The following is an 18,656-nucleotide window of genomic DNA, read 5'->3' as shown; positions in this document are numbered from 1 at the left end:
TTTTTTTTTTTTTTTTTCTGGGGGTGGTGGTGGGGAGAAGGAGGAGGTGGGGGGAGAACGGTTCACCAGCTAGCATTAATGCAAGTTTTAATTATATAGCCATAATACCACTTTCCCCTCTGAGAAAGGTTGGGTTAGATTACATGGTGCAAAAGGAAATTGCAGAAAATAATAACTTCAAACCAGCCTCGCTCGTGCGAATTTGTAAGAATTTGATAGCGTTCTCCTCGCTTGCATTTTCAGGACAGACACATTCATCCAGTTGCTAGGAAAACCAAATAATGAAAACATAGCTGGGATTTAGCAAGTTCCACTGGGAATTACCTATGATAGAGGGCAGGGCTGCACTTCCTCAGAACATGCTCCTGCTGTAAAAATTCACAAACCTGGCATTCATACAGGCATCTGTCGCTTGCTCTAATGCCAGTTCATAGTATACATACAAACATCTGCTTCCATGCACAAAGGGATACAGAACGCTTGACAGGTCTGTGTTAGCAGGGTTCGCAATGCCAGTTCTTTATGCAAAAACCCTAATGCTTCCCGTCAAGCCATTAGAAGTGATACAATCAGCCCAGGCCCCATTAAGCCATCAGTGTCCACCTGTGATAAAGATGGCCATTTGTTTTCTTAAAGCCCACTTAATGTCTGCTTAACTCAATTTGTCAGGAAATGTAGAACAATTTCCTCACAGCCTGAAATTTGGTAGTGGTTCAAAGTCAAAAGGCCAGGTCTAGTCTTATTCAAATGATATAATGAACAGTCTTCAAATCTAAATCTCCCTTGGGGAGATGCTGTTTACTTTTTTTTTAGTGTTAGAAGAAAAAGAAAAAAAGGAAAACTAAAATGTATGCTTTGCTTTGATTACTAAAAATATTGAATCCTTTTAACCCCTTCATATGGGTCAGCTGAGAAATGAACTTCCTTGCTTCCTTCTTTTGCTGGAGGTTAATATACTAAAGGTTAGGCAGGGCAGAGCAAAAATATCAGAATGAATATGCAAAAATTATTTCCAGCATATCTTAAAAGTCTCTTTTTAAGCATAGAAATTTACAGTTTAAACACCTAAAAGATATCTAGTTTTTGCTCTTCCTGGGATCTCTCCTGGCACACGGACAAGGGGCCCAATCCCTCCTCTTGATGGCAGTGCCAAGGGTGCAGGGAGGAAAGTCAGAGTGCATTTGACATCTTGGGTGGGAATTTTGCCTGGGGAAAACAGACAACAGCTGAATAAATGTGATACAGCCCCGACTTTGTGATTGTTCTGGGACAGCTCCTATGCAGCATCCTAATTTTCGAGTAAGGTGAAATCTGAGAAATGCTTTGCCACCTCAGCCCTGTGCATCCTTCCACCCTGCTGCAGGTTTGTTCATTCCCAAATCACCGTCCAGCCTCAGGTTCCCAATGACATGGAAGTCTGGAGATCATGGGTGAGGATCAGAGGGATGGCAATGCAAGCCCATCCTCAGTGGGGGCCAGAGGAGGCTGTGGAGGAGAGGGGAGAGGGATTTCAGGAGCTGGCAGTGATGTCCTGTCATATTTCCACCACTTCACCCAAAAAAAGAAAATAATAGTGATAGTCCACTGTTGTAGGGCAGACCACCACTGTGAAATCAGCTCTACAGCCCAAAATAAAAAAGAGGGAGCAAAATACCTATATTTAGAATAAGCAAGATTCTTGACTTTAAAGACACGTATAATCACACACCGATAGGTTCAAGAAATTCAATTAAATTATAAATTTAATGGGTGCATGCTCATTTTGCCTTTGAAGACATTTTTTGTTTTTGGAAGTGTGAGCAACTATTTGTGTTTGGAAAGGAGTGCAGGTCAAGCATGGCAGCGCAGCCTCTCTGCTGGCTTTAACTGCTGTTGGGGAGGTGCGTTACAGCCTCGAGTTGTGCATTTGCAGAGAAAATATCACCCCGTCCAGATGCTCAAGTCTGCTCTTTCTGCTCAGAAAACCCCGCACGAGGCTCTCACAGCGCGTGAAAAACCAGGAAAGGAGCTCGGCACGTTTTCCCTTTGCGTGGTAGAACTCAGAGGTGAAACACAATCATTTCAGCCAGGATCAGGCTATCCTTTAGCAAAGTCCTAAGTCTAATTAACCCCCAAAATCGACTGACAAGGTTCATTCCTCTCCGCTGCTGCCTAACTGGTTGTATGTACGCTGGGCATGCAGGACCTAAGTCAGATGCTGCTTTGTTATAATTAGGGCAGCAAATTTTGTTTTCTGTTTGGTACTTGCTGTTACATATTGCATGTAATGTATGGCACTGTTAAGGGAAAAAAATTGGAGTCAAAGTGCCTGGAAAGTTAGGTCTGCTCTGTAGCACTGTGAGATTGTTGACATCTGCCGAGGTTGGAGAGCTCAGTAAGCAGGAAATGGGGTGTCACTCTGAGTGGTAGTTTACCATTATCCTGGCATCCTAATGAAGTGTCTGCAGTGCACAGAGCTTCTGGATGGCATCTTAACGCACGGCTAAGCAAAAGCACTTCTCTCCTTGTCACTGTCATCCATCTGCCTGCACCCTACTGTAGCCAATGGGATGGAACCATGCTACAATGTGCTATAAGCCATTTAGAGTTGCACATTGCATAATCAGTCCCATCAAATATGTAAAAAATGACTATTATTGGTTATTTCCCTCAAACTCTGGCACCTGGAGTTCGATACATTAAAGTTTAACTTTTCTAAGTGCTGTTTCTTCCCATTAATTCCACATATATTTTTGTTAAATGGGATTGAGTTGCAAACTCATTGTCTTGGGTCTTGCTAGTGGATCGCAAAAGTTGTATGAATATTCATTGCAAATTCCACTTTATATTACACAGGATGAATTTATCAATTGCCCAGATAGAACGGTTTCAACAATTCTCATTTTCTTTTTCAACAACTAATTCTGAGGCATGAATAAAAATTAGATCAATTCGGATCTCAAATTGCGTATTTTCTTTATAGCTAATATTAGTTAGTTTCAACACTTCTTATAGATTTTTATTTTTTAAAAAAAACAAGAAAATATTTTAAAATATGTCTGCAATAGAGGATTGCTGCAGTGTACTGCGAGTGATTAAAATTGGTACTTTTATGTTGCATGCCGTAACATTAAAATATCCTGCCATTAAAAGTGGTATGAATAAGTGATTTATCTATTAATACATTAAAACCTGTGTATCTTAGCCAGTATGATTTCCAGAATATGAAGACTTACCAAACAAAAGCAGAGTTCTGGGCAGCTGATATGTTTGGGGAAAAAAAAAAAAAAAGAAAAAAAAAGCTCTCTTTTAAGCAAGTTTTCGTTCCCTGATAACACCAAAGCCATCAAGGACTGGGGTTAAGCATTGTGTGACAGAGCAAGCTTCTAAAATGGGCAAGAGCGAGATGAATTGGCTAAGTCGGGTGTTTATTTATACAAACAAGAGGGCAGAACATAATTTAGTTGCATCAGGAATTTTTCACAGACATTAAAACTATAGCAAACATAACAGCAGGGATGCTTGCACAGCAGCACAGTGGGGAAGCTCACAGAGCGTCTGCCCACACTCCGGCTGGCTGTAGCCAGCGCCATAAGTCTCACAATTTCATTAGCACTCGAAAATCCACCTAAACCACCCCGTTCCGATTAAAAAATATATAAAAGGAATGAAATAAACAACCAAAAAAAAAAAAGCCAAACCAAAGAAAAAAAAAAAAAGGCCCCAGACAAGACCCGTCTTTCTCTCGGCAGCCGAATCAGTTGAGAATTGTTGGAAAAACTCTTGGCAGGCAGATTTTGCTGTAGCAACAGTGTGTGACGTTTTAACCACAGCAGAAATCTTATCCAAAATAACAGAACAAGGTGAGAAGAGCCTGAGAGAAAATCGGGGAAAACCATGCCTAAAAAGCCAACAACAACAAAAGGTGGCAGATCAATAGTTTGATATTTTATGCAGGATCATAAATCACTGGGGTTTTTTCAGCAGTTCAGCCATGAGGCTCAAAAGCATAAAAAGAAAGCATGGCTTGTGATAAAATTAGGCATTAATGTGAAGCATAAATGCCATTTAACATTAAACATGCACAAGCCACTGAAATGCCTGGAAAAAGGGAAATGGGTGCTATAGTAAAACTATACAAAGTAAATCAGACATGAATAATGCAGCAGGTCTGAGGAGGGTCACGGGTCAGACCCCAGTACCTTACAAAATAATGAATGCACGTCAGGTTAGAGACATCCATCCCTTCCTAGCCAACGTGAGTTATTGGAGATAAACCCTGGACTTCCTGTTCTGAAACAAAGTGGCTTGTTGTAAACATCTATGTCCATTTAAAATTAATGATTAAAAGAAACATTCGGTGGGATTCTCTTAAGTATTCTTTATGGGCACGAGTGCTAAAGGTTACTTTCTTCATTCATTTTTACCCAGCCACTGTTAATGTTAGAGACACGTCATGTTTTCTTCTGTGCCCAAATGTTTATCCAAAGCTCATTTACAAAAGGGTTTATATAATAGTAAGAGAGGGTTTTTTTCAATGCATTCTTCATTTAGATATAAACAAGAGAGCATCCCCACGGTTTTGCTCTGTTAAAGGGAGCCAGCCCTATTTTTAAAGAGAGTAACCCAAATTCTAAATATATTTTCTATGATTCTTTTACACGGTGAAACCATCTGTGATTCACTTCAGAGTATCCTGATCTGCTGAAATTATCCCCCACGTCTCCCAAAATTTCCCCATAAAATGCAAAGAGGATTAGCCTTCCTCTCATTCTTTATTTGATATATGTGATTATTATGACTTTCCCTTGCAAAATTTTCATGGGGAAAAGAGAGTCTAACTTTCCAAAAAGATTTTTTTCCCTTCAGATTTTCACCAATTCTTACAATAAAAAGAATGTAATTAAAACCAATATTGTTTCTTTTTATCACAATTGCTCTGCATCCTTTTCTAGACTTAGCTGGAGAATTTAACAGCTGTTCAGAGTGTTTTCCTTCCTTTTCACCCTGCACTGCTGGGCTTCATGATACAGCACAGGGAAAGGGGATAACTTTTCCCTCACCTATTTGTAAAAACCCATATTTAAGGATTTCCTCCCTACACTTGTTCAAGTTAAAGAGAAAAATATTAAAAAAAAAATTCCTTCTACTCAGGGATGTGAAAGGGAAAATTTTATAGGAATGTGGAACTGAAGGCATTACAGAAATAAAGCAAATACATAGGTATTGCAAACGAAACATAAGATCCTGCATCTGATCTGTTAAATATTCCATCAACAAGGTCAAGAGTAAAGACAAGCCTAGCCACAGAAACTGAAGCGAGAGTAAGCTTTAATAAAAAAAATGAACAGTTTATCCTCTTCAGCTTCTCAAGTGGAAAAACAAATTCTTTTATACTAGAGAAAAATCAAGCGTGTATAGAGCATTTAAAAAAACCCACCGATATCAACCATTTTAATGAAAGAATACCCAATATTTTCATGGAACTATAAAAGGGAGCAAGACTAAGTGTTATGGCAAAAAGCCTGGGCTCAGCAGCTTTGTGTGGGAAATGGTGAAATGTGACTGTGATTTATAATGAGAAAAGGTATCTACAACATACAATTTTCTACCTAGCTGCAAATAATAATTCATAGTGATGTCCCTTCCAGATAAAATACCTTTGCAATGTAGGACTCATGTGGTAAAATGATCATGATAAATGTCAGACCAGTGCAGGTAACGGCTTTACAAACCATTAAGATTAGCTGGCTCTTTTTTTTTGATGATAACAGTAACCATGCTGTGACTCTATGTGGTAATAATATCTCAGTACTGATAAATGCCAGAGCCAGGCAGAGGTGTTTATCATTCCCAGTTCAGAAATGCTGACTAAAGTTACCACATGTTGCCTGTTTTTTCTTCTTTTACAATAGACTAACAATTAACAAAAAGGCCGATGCACAACGTAATTTTATGCAAAATTTCTATGGTTTTTGTGCTTTATTGCCTACCTAAATATCCCCTGTGTTCCAGTACTGATGACTTTGGTACAGTACGCCCTAAAGCAAAGCTTTCTACCCTTGTCATTCTCTCAATAAATAATTTTTTTATAAATTAATATTAAGGGAAGGCTATTTTAGCACTTTTGCAAATACTCTTCACAAAGAATTGCAGCCTCTGTGAGCAGCAGAGGGTGCAGGGATGTAGTTCCCCTATCTGTGTTAATCAACACAGAGCAGAAACACTTCCGTCAAGAGAACACGGTAAAGTTTCACTGTACAACGCTTCCCTGTAAATGTTCTGCAACAAAGAGTGAGCCCTTCCTTCCACTGTGCTTATCCCCGCCTCAGTGTCTCGGTTCCACTCAAGCCCAATGAACTCTCAGTAAAAAAAAAACCAAAAAAACAAAAAAAACCCCCAGAATTAAAAATTAAACTACTTGAGAAACTGCATCTGTGGAGTTGCAGAAGAGATGCAAGGCAGCCTAAATATAAATATAAATATAAATATAAATATAAATATAAATATAAATATAAATATAAATATAAATATAAATATAAATATAAATATAAATATAAATATAAATATAAATATAAATATAAATATAAACAGTGTGAATGTAGATAATATAAACATAAATAATCTAGTGAGACCACAGCATGTTGGTCTCTTCTCCCAGGTAACAAGTCCCAGATTGAAAGGAAATGGCCTCAGGTAGTGCCAGGAGAGGTTTAAGCTGGATATTAGGAAAAATTTCTTCATTAAAGGGACTGCTAAGCATTGGAACAGGCTGCCCAGAGCAGTGGGTGAGTGCCCATTCCTGGAGGGATTTAAAAGCCATGTGGATGTGGCACTCAAGGTTTGGTGGTGGACTTGGCAGTGCTGTGGTAAAGGTTAGACTTTGATCATGGAGGACTCTTTGAAACCAAATGATTCAGTAATTTTTTTTTATGTACACCAAAAAAATAAAATAAAAAGCAGAAATAAAAAGCCCAGAGAATTTTCACCCCCTTCCTATAATAAATTAACTTCTGCAAATTTAATATCATTTTCGTTTGTATCTTCAGACCTATTTCCACTGGGCAGTTCACCCACAGAACAAAACTAAACAGTAATGGCTTTTGGCAGAAAGCATCCAGAGATGACTGTACTACAAGGCTGAGGGATGTTGTGCTGTTCAGAAGTTAAGGCTTTTTGTAGGTCATACAAAAACAAGAGAGAAATACACAGAAAGTGTGCTCTTCATTTGTGTTTGACTTCATTATCACTATTTTCAATTGCTTGACTTCCTATAGAAAACATCCATCAGAAAGTTTGGATTTTTTTACTGGAAACTGATACCTATGCACTGCCTACTTTTAGGTCTTTGTCTTCCATGTCTATGTGATTGTTAAAATTAAAAACAATTTCAGTATAAACATCTATATCTGTGGGTAGGAAGTATTAATCTCAGCAGGAACTAGCAACACATGCTGAGGAAGGAATATTATCCTAGTAATTTTAATTTTTAAATTAAGCTTGATTGCAGGAAAATTTTAGCTTGAAACTTTTTTTTGGTGAAACCTTTAAATCAAGTCACTAATCACCACGTATGCTTATGCAGCACCTACTGCAACTGGGATTTAATCCTGATTGAGATCTCTGAGTGCTAGGGTAATATGAATATTAAAGAGGAACATATACGAAGAATGATAGGTGATAATTAAATCATAGATGATAAGATCAGAAAAGTGTTCTCAGGTTATCTAGGGCATGTAGCATGCAAGATGTTTTCCCTACGTCAGACCTACTGGTACCTTATCTAATCTGTTCCTAAATGAAAGAACAGTTGTACATGACTTTGTTTAGTTGCAACATCTTAGGCAAATCGATGAAAATATCAGCCAAACCTTTCCCACAAAACTATGAATCATAGTAAAACAGGAAGGCATACCTTAACAGAAATGGTAGAATTGTTCTTATCACCCCAAAGGAGAGAATAAAGTCCTTAGTGCTGCATTCTTTATTACTAATTTTAAGTTTGAAACACTTTTTTTTCCTGCAGAAATTCCAGTTGTGGGTTATTATAGGTATGAGAAAATAGCTACAGTGGAACAGTTTTTTGAAATAATTTTTCACGAGGTCGAACTACTAAAAACAATAGTGAATGTTATGTTTCTAAATATGATGGGATGTTAAAGACAGACTCATAAATATACTGGATTTAATTATGATGAGTAAAAAAGGACAACAAGGATTACTTAGAAAGTGCACCTATCACAGAAGCTGCATCACTGGGCAAATGTAATTCCAGAGGATAATTCCATTTAAAATGTGGGTCTCTTACTTCTTGGAGGTATTTTATCTAAGGAAGGTGGTTTATCAGTCTAATAAAATAAGTTAAAATATTTTTATCTAAATGAGGATATGCTTTCTTAAGATTAACAGAGAATTTTTAATCTTTGTAAACTACTTTTGTTCTCTGTTAAGGTGAAAGAAGGTATGAAATATTCTGGTTTTAACCATGTATTCATGATGACTTTTCTTGTAGGGTACCAGCTACAGCACTGTGCAAAGCAATGTCCAAATGTGGCACTCAAATGATTATTTTCTTTTTTTTTTCCTTTAGAAATCCAGGACAATGCCACTCGCATCAAATGCATAAGGAGCCTGGTAAAGAAGCTCCCAAGACCCAACTATGAGACAATGAAAATCCTTTTTCAACATCTACAGAAGTAAGTAGAACTGTGGTACTCTCAGATCAGTAATTTCAAAAAACAGGAATCCGTATGTGGTGTCCTAATCCTATTGGAAGAGTCATCCAAAATATCAAAAATAATTACATTCTTTGGCAAAGCTAAGCATGATTCATGGTATCTGTGTATATCCTATTCCTGCACAAGAAATCAAGATGTCTAAGCAAAATCCCAAATTTTAATTCGAGTAGAAAGCAGGACAATTCTGTTTCCTTCAATACAGCCAAAACCATTGGGATTACCCAATTCAGTGTTACAGGTGCATTGAATTGGGCAAATGCAACACGTCCCAGATTGCATTCACCCAGTTTGATGGAATTTCTCCAGGAATGGCCTTTTGGATGGTCATGTTTTCAACATTGAGGTCCCTGCTCTTCTGTACTGTCATTGTGATATGTCGAGGTCAGACACAACCTCACTCAAGAAAACAGAGTGAGAGAATTGTGTGCACACATTCTCTCATTCAGCAGGTTATCTAGAGAAGGATGATGATTTATTGCTCTTGTCCCTCACATGGAGCTTGGGACAACACAGAACACCTAAGAAATGCTGAGGAAATATTTGGAAGTGCATCTTTGCTCTCCTCCAGTTGCTGAGATACTGCAGAGGCAGCAAAACAACCCTGTGAGGTTGCCCCTCATCATTCCCCTGGGGTTTCCACGCTCACTGAGCTGCGTTTGCAAGAGACATCAACCCAAAAAATCAACCTAGGGTGTCACATTCACCTCAGGTTTTCTTCCTGTGCTTCATGGCATTAAGAGCAAAGGTGTCCATAGCTGACATGGCTCGCTCAGACACCCACCAGAGCTGTTTGACCTGCAGGATGGCAGGGAGGCCTCGGGGTAGGGATATGGGAAGGGCAGGGTCCTTCTTGCTGTTGGCGCTACCCAACTGCTATTTTCTACAGTCATTTTTCAGCCAAACTACCCCTAAAACTGAAGGGACATCAGGATCTGGGCCCCATCAAGGCACAGAGGAGTATTTCATCCCAGGAACGATGTACTGACCCCAGTGAGGGAGTGATAAAGGCTCCAAATCAAAGACCACTCTGAGCTTATAATGAATGATGCCTTTATAGCGATCATTTCTTGGCATGTGCATGTAAGAGATGTAGATCCTTTATCTTGCTTTGCAGCTTCCAGCTGAAATGGCAAAATGAAGTTCATATAGTTGTGGGAATGTCCCCATTTCATTTAAGCATGGAAGGATTTTAAGCAGTCCATAAAATGACTGAGTTTGGCCTTGCAGAAAAACAGTTTCCTGTGTGTTCATTTGATGCACTGTGTGCACACATTCTCTCCTTCAGCAGGTTATCTAGAGAAGGATGATAATTTATTGCTGGCAATGGAAGAATAATAAGGGAAATTATTTCCTGGGAAGAACATGAGTGCAAGGAGTGGGTACACGCTGTCAGCACAGATATGCCATATACAAAATTTACTGCACTCTGTGTGGCATTGATCTTAACCTGAAAAAGTTTTGTTGCCGTGTCTTAGGGGAGAGATATCAGGTATACACAGTAAGTCTTTGATCTCATAGTTAAATCACTTGATTGAGACTCGGGAGACGTGGGTTCAGTTCTTGGCTTTGACCGGATGTTCTGGGTGACCTTGGGTAAATCATTTAATCTCCCTGTGCCTCGGTTCCTTGTTTACAAAATGATGATAATACTTCCTTTGTCTGCCTTGGCTTTTTAGAGCATAATCTGTTTGGGACAGCAATTGTTCCCTGCTGTGGATGTGTAGAATAACTGGCGAAACTGGACCCACACTTGTGGGTTTTTGGGAAAAACAAGAGGAAAAATAAAACTGCTAAAATAGTGGAAATAAAACACCAATAGTTCATAAAGCAGAGGTAAACCAAGGGGACACAGTGGCACAGAGTGATGGAAGGCAGGAAGCCTTCCTGGACACTGGAGCCATTTGGGGGTTTAAGCATTAGGGAAGTAATTGTCTGAGTCTCTCTGAAGAAGGTCAGTCTTCTTCTCTGCCTCAAACACATCCTCAGGACAAGATAGGGCTATTCCAGAAGCTTTGCTCCATTGGTATGGAAGCAACAGTAGAATAGATGTTGAAAACACAAAAATATCCCCCCAAAAATAAAACCTATGTGTTCTCTTGAACTTGTTGATGCTAAAGACAGGGCTCAGTCTGAATGATCTCAAGACTCCATAGATGAGAATGAATTAGTGTACTTACATTTTCAGTAATGATGTGATGCTTATATTCTCAAATAGAGACAATGTGTGTTTGCTTGAATCAGTCTAGGAAACATGACTAGTTTACAGAGGTTACAAAATGTAGAGTTATATTCGTTTTGGGGACACTCTTCAGAAGAGGAATGTCAATGTCCCTAAGCACAGAGTTGCACCACCCCTTTGATCACAGGACTTTCTCAGGGCAAGTTACAGGAGTTCCAGAAGTTTCTGTTTAGTTGGAAAAATAACTAAAATGGCTTTATTTGAGGCATTTTACTGCAGTTTCTGTATTTGCTGATTGAGACGGATGTTCTTGCCCAGAGTTGAACTGGTCTTGAGGGGGTTCTGATAGGGAGAGGATGAGGGGCTGCAGCCATGCTGTTTCCATGGCATTCCCCCTCTTTCTCCTACCCTTCTCCTGCTCCTTTCCTTCCTGTCAGACAGACAGAACAGGGCTATTCAGACCTGGACCATGGGGCTGCCCAAGCCTGTGACTTCTGTACAGATGTGAGAGCATCTGTCTCACTGACACTCAGCATGAGAAGCCAACCTTTGCCTTATCCTGAGCCATTCTGCAGCAATCCAGTCTGCAGGAGCAGGTCCAGATCCAGCAGAAATAGCAATGAGAAATGCACTTCAGAAGGGTCCTCCTTAGAAACCCAGGCAAAGCAGGTGATGAGAGAGTCTGTGAGAAAGGCCTGGCAGCAGGGATTAACTCCTGTGCCATATATCTCTCTTCAACCGAGCTCTCTGAAGCTGCAAGAAGTCAGAGTGCAGTGCATGCAGCCCACAGGAGGTGGATTAAAAGCACAGTTGAGTCTGCAGTACCTGTTCTTTCAAGTTTTTTTGCATTTGATAGGAAAAACCACAACCTGCTGACGTCCCTGTTCATCTTTCCATGAAATTTCCTCAACTTAAAAGCAAAATAGACAAAATATGGGGCTGAACAGACATATCACATAGCTCTGTCAGTCTAATTCCATAAGGAATTGTTCCATTATGACTCATGCTGGAAATAATTGAGCACAACTACTATTAGGCTATTCATGCTTCTTCCCAAAGATGAACAAACCAAACAAATAGACATTACACAGGAAAGAAACGACAAAAACCCAACCTGAGCAGAGATTTTCCTGAATAAAGGGGTACAGAAAACAGCCTGTTCTACTCTAACACGTTTAGAGAATATTTGTTTGCTCTGTACAGCCCATATATTTCTGCCCCATACACCAGTTCCACAGATCTCCTCTTTCCTCTTCCTTACTCACATCTAACTTTTACTCCCAAACAAAGTGAGCTAATCACAGGTACCAGCTAAAACTGATGCACCTTTCTGGTCCCATTTTTTGGGCGCACACAGGACATCAAATGGTGCAGAAACATTGCCTTGTCTCTCTGCACAAACATGAACTGAGCACAGTGAATCCCTATCTGAGAAACCATTACATGTACCAAATAATTTACTCACGGAATTGTAATACAAGTTAGGCAGAAGGAGAATTTCACTCTATTCATTTCATGGCCTGCTTTCACCACAACACCTCGAGGAAGCTGTTACACACCTGTTGGGAAACCGAGGCACGAGAAGTTTCAATGCCTTAAAATCTCAACGTAAACCAGCAACACAATTTAAAAACCCGGATGGGATTTTATTTTTTTTTTTTTTAATTTGCACAGAAGCTTCTCCAGTGACCACAAACCTCATTTCTCCCTCATGCAAAATGCAGTAGGGAGGAGGAACACCCTGGCTGTGTCCTCAGAGCTGGCGAGGGCGGACGCCGCTCTCCTGCAGGAGCTGTGTGCCTGCCTTGCTCAGCGCTGTGCCTGAGCTCATGAGCTGTGCCTATTAATGTTAAATTAATGAATCTCAGCCTGCTCTGCTTATTAGGTTGAGCTCCGTGCCACCACCACGAGGCAGCTCTGCGACTCCCAGACCCGAGCTGTGTCACATCTGACCAGGCTGGAGCGCAGGGCAGCCAAGCTCCGGTCTGGCCGTGCCCGTCCGTGTGGACACCCCTGCGAGGGGAGGCGTCAGGGACAAAAACCCCTCTCCTCGCTCCTGATTCCCCTGCACAAAGGCAGGATAATGCGTGTTATTTACAAAACTGTAACAGGGATGTCGAAATAATTAAAGGGGAAGGCAGGGGCCAGCTCCCATCCCTGTGCCTTCCGTGGAAGCGCGGAACCCAGATGCCCAACTGTGGAAGATATTCTTCCAGCAGCAGCATCTGCCTCCTTGGCAGCCACTTCAGGCAAGTTGTCTGGGGAGCTCTGCAGTTGCCTCTTGGTTTATCACGTGGATCTGTTAATGTGCCCTATCTGGCTGGCTTGTCCAGGCAGGAGCTGATTTGTTTTAATTCACCTTTGAATCCAAGAAACTCCATTTATTTTGCTCCATTTTTCCCCATACTCTACATAGCATAGCAAGTAATTTTCAGATGCCATCCAGGCTTTCTGCCCTTTCAGAGGGAGAATGATGATTTTCTTCCTGATTGTCTTCCCCCTCTGCCTAAATTCTTCATTTTTACTATTAATTGTTTGCATTGATTTCACTGGAAAGATGCTCCTCATCAAGGGTAGAACTATATATCTAAGACAACCCAACAACATTAATATATGATCTAACAAAAATATTATTCTTCAGCTGTTTTGCCAAAAAAACCCCAAATATCACCCCAGTTCATAGGTCTGTGAACAGGAAAAAAAACATCCAACCTTTACAAACAGGGGGGAGGAACAGTCTCCCCACCTCAAACCTCACAACCTTTGGCAGCGACATTCTGAAAAGCCAAGGATTTTCCAAACTATATACAACTAAACAGACTTGTTTCTACTTATTAAAATCTAAGGGGAAAAAAAAGAAAATAAAAAATAAATTAAAAGGAAAATAATGCAGAGCCATGCATAGCCAGCAGCCCACAGTAGCCTGCACACCATGACACAATGACAATGTGATGACAAATCCAGCAGCAGTACCCAGAATTCTAAGGGAAACCAGAAAATGAAGTTAAAGTACAGCATATAATAATGCTGTATGGGATGCCTGCAAACTTTTTTTTTTCCCTCCAAAGTTGGTGGAGGAAAGATGTAGCAAACATATGTGATTTCCACTTGCTAAACTACGTGTCATATCAGCAGTTTTCAGGCAGGCTCACGTAATAAATGTAGGCTCAGGAGAGCCCTTTCCTCACACAGCAAAAGAACAGATTACACTGAGAACTGTGCAAGTTTTCTATTAAGAATAATAATAGTAGTAATCATCATCATCATCATCATCATCAAGGTAAAAGCCACTGAAAACTAAAAACAATCCCCAAAATGGAAGTACTATAAAAAATAAAACATCTAATCTATTTGGGAAACCTCAGTGAACCTGTGGAAGACCTACAACCCAAAAAGTGGAATGGGCACTTAAGTTTTCCCTCAGGAAAAATGCCCAAATTTAGAAAGGTACAGAAGCCCTTAAAAGAAAGCACAAGAAAGACTATTTGTTTAAATTATTTCCTGAATCAAGACCTTTCTTTATAATCAGGCAACTCACAAGCAGGTTTTGGTTTTCAGCCATGGGACAGCAGCAGGGAGAAAAGTTTAACTGTGCCCCTACAAGCTTTGGGGAAGCAGCTACTGGAAATGTGAGGAGGAGAAACAACCTCCTGCAGGAGGGCAGACCAGTTACATTAAAAATTCAGGTATACCTGACTGGCATTTTAAGATATATATGAAATTATTTAATGATCTTTTAACTTGAGAAGGGCAAACATATATTGAGATGTGCTTTTGCGTGCGTGCTTTTCTCAGTTTCAACTATGGAAGAGTTTTACAAAGGAGCTGGAGCAATGCCAACACTCATCCCATTTACCACAGCTTCCCAGGGCTCATTTTGGGGGAAGGAGAAGAATTAAACCCTTTTCCTCTCTGTTAAGCACATATCAGTCTACTAAACTCACCCTTTGGATGTAAGTGGACCCAAGAAAATATGCACCAGGCACAAGTGTGCACAGGACAGGAGTAATAGTAGATTTTGGGTTCAAGACAAAAAAAATAGAAAAAAAAAATTCCAGTCTCTCAGAAGCATCTTTGAGCATTTTGATTTTTTACTTTTTTGGGTTGGGGTGACCTGCTACCAAGGGTTTTGCAATCATGCCAAATCCTGTTCTTTGAGGAATAAGTTTACAAAGTTAATTCTTCCCCAAAGAATACCTTACTGCTTAGTGCTTTTAACAAGAAGCATGATGAGTAATTAAAGCCACATTTTCACCCCTTGCTTCCATCTATTTCTGATTTTCACAACTGTATTTAAAAATATAAACCCTGATTTTCATAACAGTCAGGCAAATAATTGCACTCGGTACTTTTCAATGCTACCAAGTACTGAACTGGTGTATCAGCAAATAACAGAATGATAAAAATAATTAACATAGTTTTAATTTAAATATTTATGACACAGTTGACTCTGTGGCTGCACGGCACCATTGTGCTGAGTGCAGTACACAAACCCTGATAGATAGAGCCCCTGTCTCCAAGAGCTCCTATTGTTCATCCCACATTACTCAGTATCAAACGATCTCAAAAAAGCTTTTCAAACATTAATTAAATCTCCTAACTTCCTTTTCAGGTCAGTAAGTTTTATTATCCTAGTTGTGTAGATAAAGAAAGTGAGGAATGGAGAAGAGGGTGAGGCACTTTCCCACCACGACGCAGCCAGCACTTCTCACTTCCACTCTTTGCTTGCTCCCCAGTCCCCCAGTGGAGCCCCCCAAGCCTTTGAAGGCTCATCCGTGTGCTGTGGGTGTACGTGTGCATCTGGCCAGCACATCCCAGGCAGGGCTGGTTACTGCTGAGGACTCTTCAGTTAATCAGGACCACGTGAGGATCCTGCTTCTGGTTTGCACTCGCGTCGGCTTCAGCAAAATATCACCGGCGGAGTTAATTTATGGGATTTTGTAACCTCTTAATATTGCTTGGGGTTAGTGTTCTTTCCAGCTCAAATCGTTTTTTGTTGGCCAAAATTAGGAGTGCTCAATTCATTACAATGGCTCTGTCCCCCTTTTATTTCTTTTTTTTTTTTTTTTTTTTGGGGAGATTGGGCTCTAACACACTAATGTCCACAACAAGGTCATCAAAGGGTAAATTGCAATGCTTTTCATTTTTGTGCCTAAAGATACATGATTTTTCTCATAATTAAGGTTGTGAAATAAATAATTTGTTTGAAGTTTCTCAGATATTCATTGGGACTTTAAAAAAACAAAACAAAACAAAACAAAAAAGGCTTTAAGGCCAAAATGTCAGTGTTCTGTGCAAAATAATTAATACAACACAATAGGATCTATTCTACTATTGATTGAAAGGGAATTAATGCAGGTAATTCATTAAGGCCACTGAGAGTTTGGCATGTAAATCCCCCAACACTTTGATGGGAAAATAGACCCAGATTATTTTTTTTAAATAAGATATAAAATACATGATTTTCAGTGACAAATTTATAAAAAGCAAAAGCAAATACCTGAACAACTAGGGCCCTGCTCTGTGAGGGTTCTGGTATGACATTAGATCAAATCCTTTTTCACACACTGCAAAAGATGCAACAATCATTTCAATCACCATGTTAAGAGAATCAATACAATTTTTCCTTCCAGAGAATGGTACTTTACATTCCAATATTTGCAGGCTATCACCTTTATACATCTCTTTTTGTGGTCAAGTGCATGATTACTACTTCTGACAGGGTATTGGCCATTTTCTTAGGAAGATCTACAAATTCTTGTAAATAAAAACCAATCAGAAAAAAAAAAAAAAAAAGAAGAGCAAATCTGTGGACTGGAATGCACTCTACTTGTAATGGGAACAAAAAGCTGGCAATGAAATATAAACCTAAATCACAGCAGAATGACCTACTTTAAGGCATTTGCCAAAGAGACAGTGTTTTAGACAGCTCCTCTGAAGTAGCGTCTTTATGTCTATGCCATCTGCAGATTTATTATTGTGCTTTAGGAAAAAAAAAAAAGAAAGAAAAAAAATGAAAAAGGAAAGAAAAACCTACAGTGTGCCTGAACAAAACTCAGCTTCATCTATAGAAAGATTCCAGTACTGTGGGCACCACACCCACACCTACTGATGTGGTCCAAGTTTTTTCTTTAGAGGCACCTAATTAAGAAGCCCTGACTCATTTACATGGATACGTTTGATCTAAATTACACTCCAAACCACACCAAATTAGGAGCATCTGTGAATGCGAAGTGTTTGTTCCCAGTGCCTGGTAGAACAGGGCCAGTTCTGGACGGCACATGTTCAAGTGACGAAAAATATTTCAGATGTAACATACTTCTGAGACCCACTTTTCCACTAATAATTCATAATGAGTTAAACCAGTATCTCTGCTTCAGCAATTATTTCAGGCTGGGGGAAAAATGTCATTTTACTTTTTAAAGGAAGGGTGGGGGGGAAAAGCAGGAGTGGGCAACCGCCTAGTTTGGTGGGGCATTAACACAACCATTAGTTACAATTTAAATCTGTGCAGCGCATTTGTTTTCAGATATGCTTTACACCTAAAGCCTGGACTGAAGGAAAGTATGAATTAATGATTGGTTGTTGTTCACAAACAAGACCTTCTGCCTTGGTGAATGGCCTTCCCTCGTTAATCAATTTTCCAGAGGAGTCCGGGCGGAAGGCAGGGTCTCAGCCCAAAGAGGCAGCACCCTACATAATAGTAACATGAAAAATTCAAGACCACCAGATCTGAGAGTGATGCCTCCCTTTCCAGGCTGCCTTGCTGGTGGCTGACTGTGCCTGCTTGCAGCCCAGAAAGCCACTCTGCACAAAAACGGGTCCTGTGGCAATTAGGAATCTTTTATCCCGCTTTCCCATCTCCCACTAAGAGCGAGCAGGGGGGCTGCAGAAGCCACTGGTTGCTGCCTCGCTGCCTTCCTGACAAACTGAATAAAAAATAGCCTTAATCTCACTCTAGGCAGCCCAAGAACCGAGGAGTGTAAATCCGAATTCCACGCTGGGTTTGCAATTCCCAGCCCACTGGCGCAATTTGGCACGACCTTTGGATTTGGCCCATAGTGTTTGGCAACCACCTTTTATTCTTCCCATCTTTTATACTTTGTGAATAGTCCAAGTTACATAATGCCAGTGACAATTTGTTTATGGCGAGCGCTGGAGTCACTGTTTTATGATTACATTCAAACTTTTAGCCACATTTTGACATCTAAAGGATCATCTTGCATTCTCGTGTACTCTATACAATGAAGGTTTGTGTTCCAGTGAGGAGCAGGGGGGGAGGAACTTTATAAATAACATGACTCCTTTTGTCTGAAGAGATTTTAATACATTTGTCTGATCTACTGTTTTTGCAGTAGCTAGAATATAATTTGAATATATTAATATTTTCAGCAACTGTGCTGAGAGAGCCCAGTTAATAACTTATGCATGGGTGTATAGATACACTTCAGACAGAGGTAGTTTTTAGCCCTTATGTTGGTAATAGTTAGAAACACACAATGAAAGAGCCTGTTCTTTCCTCCTCTTTGTTGTGGGCATGCATTGTGATGGTATGGAGCCAGTGTTCTTTCTGTTGTCTACACAGCCTGGATTCAATAAGCAGTTATATATGCATATTATGACAATGTGGTCAAGGAAACCAGATTTTTTTACTATACCTTCATGTGCCTGTACAGTATAAAATCTGGTATTTATTTTTCTTGTCCTCATTCAATATGTTAACAAAATCATAATTTGATACAGGTTATGTTCACTTTATA

The 18,656-nt window shown here is 39.8% G+C and overlaps 1 protein-coding gene across 1 annotated transcript in view; it reads left to right on the top strand.

Moving 5' to 3' along the window:
* Positions 1 to 18,656, top strand: part of ARHGAP15 (Rho GTPase activating protein 15) — a 322,029-nt gene that overhangs the window by 290,409 nt on the left and 12,964 nt on the right. The window contains exon 13 of the mRNA XM_063161573.1: positions 8,570 to 8,675. Coding sequence (XP_063017643.1) covers positions 8,570 to 8,675 — 106 coding nt within the window. The remainder of the gene's footprint in view (positions 1 to 8,569; positions 8,676 to 18,656) is intronic.

Source organism: Melospiza melodia, chromosome 8, assembly GCF_035770615.1.
Source record: "Melospiza melodia melodia isolate bMelMel2 chromosome 8, bMelMel2.pri, whole genome shotgun sequence".
NCBI lineage: Eukaryota > Metazoa > Chordata > Aves > Passeriformes > Passerellidae > Melospiza > Melospiza melodia.
Note: the sequence above shows the minus strand (reverse complement) of the source record. Positions and strands in the feature narration are given on the sequence as shown.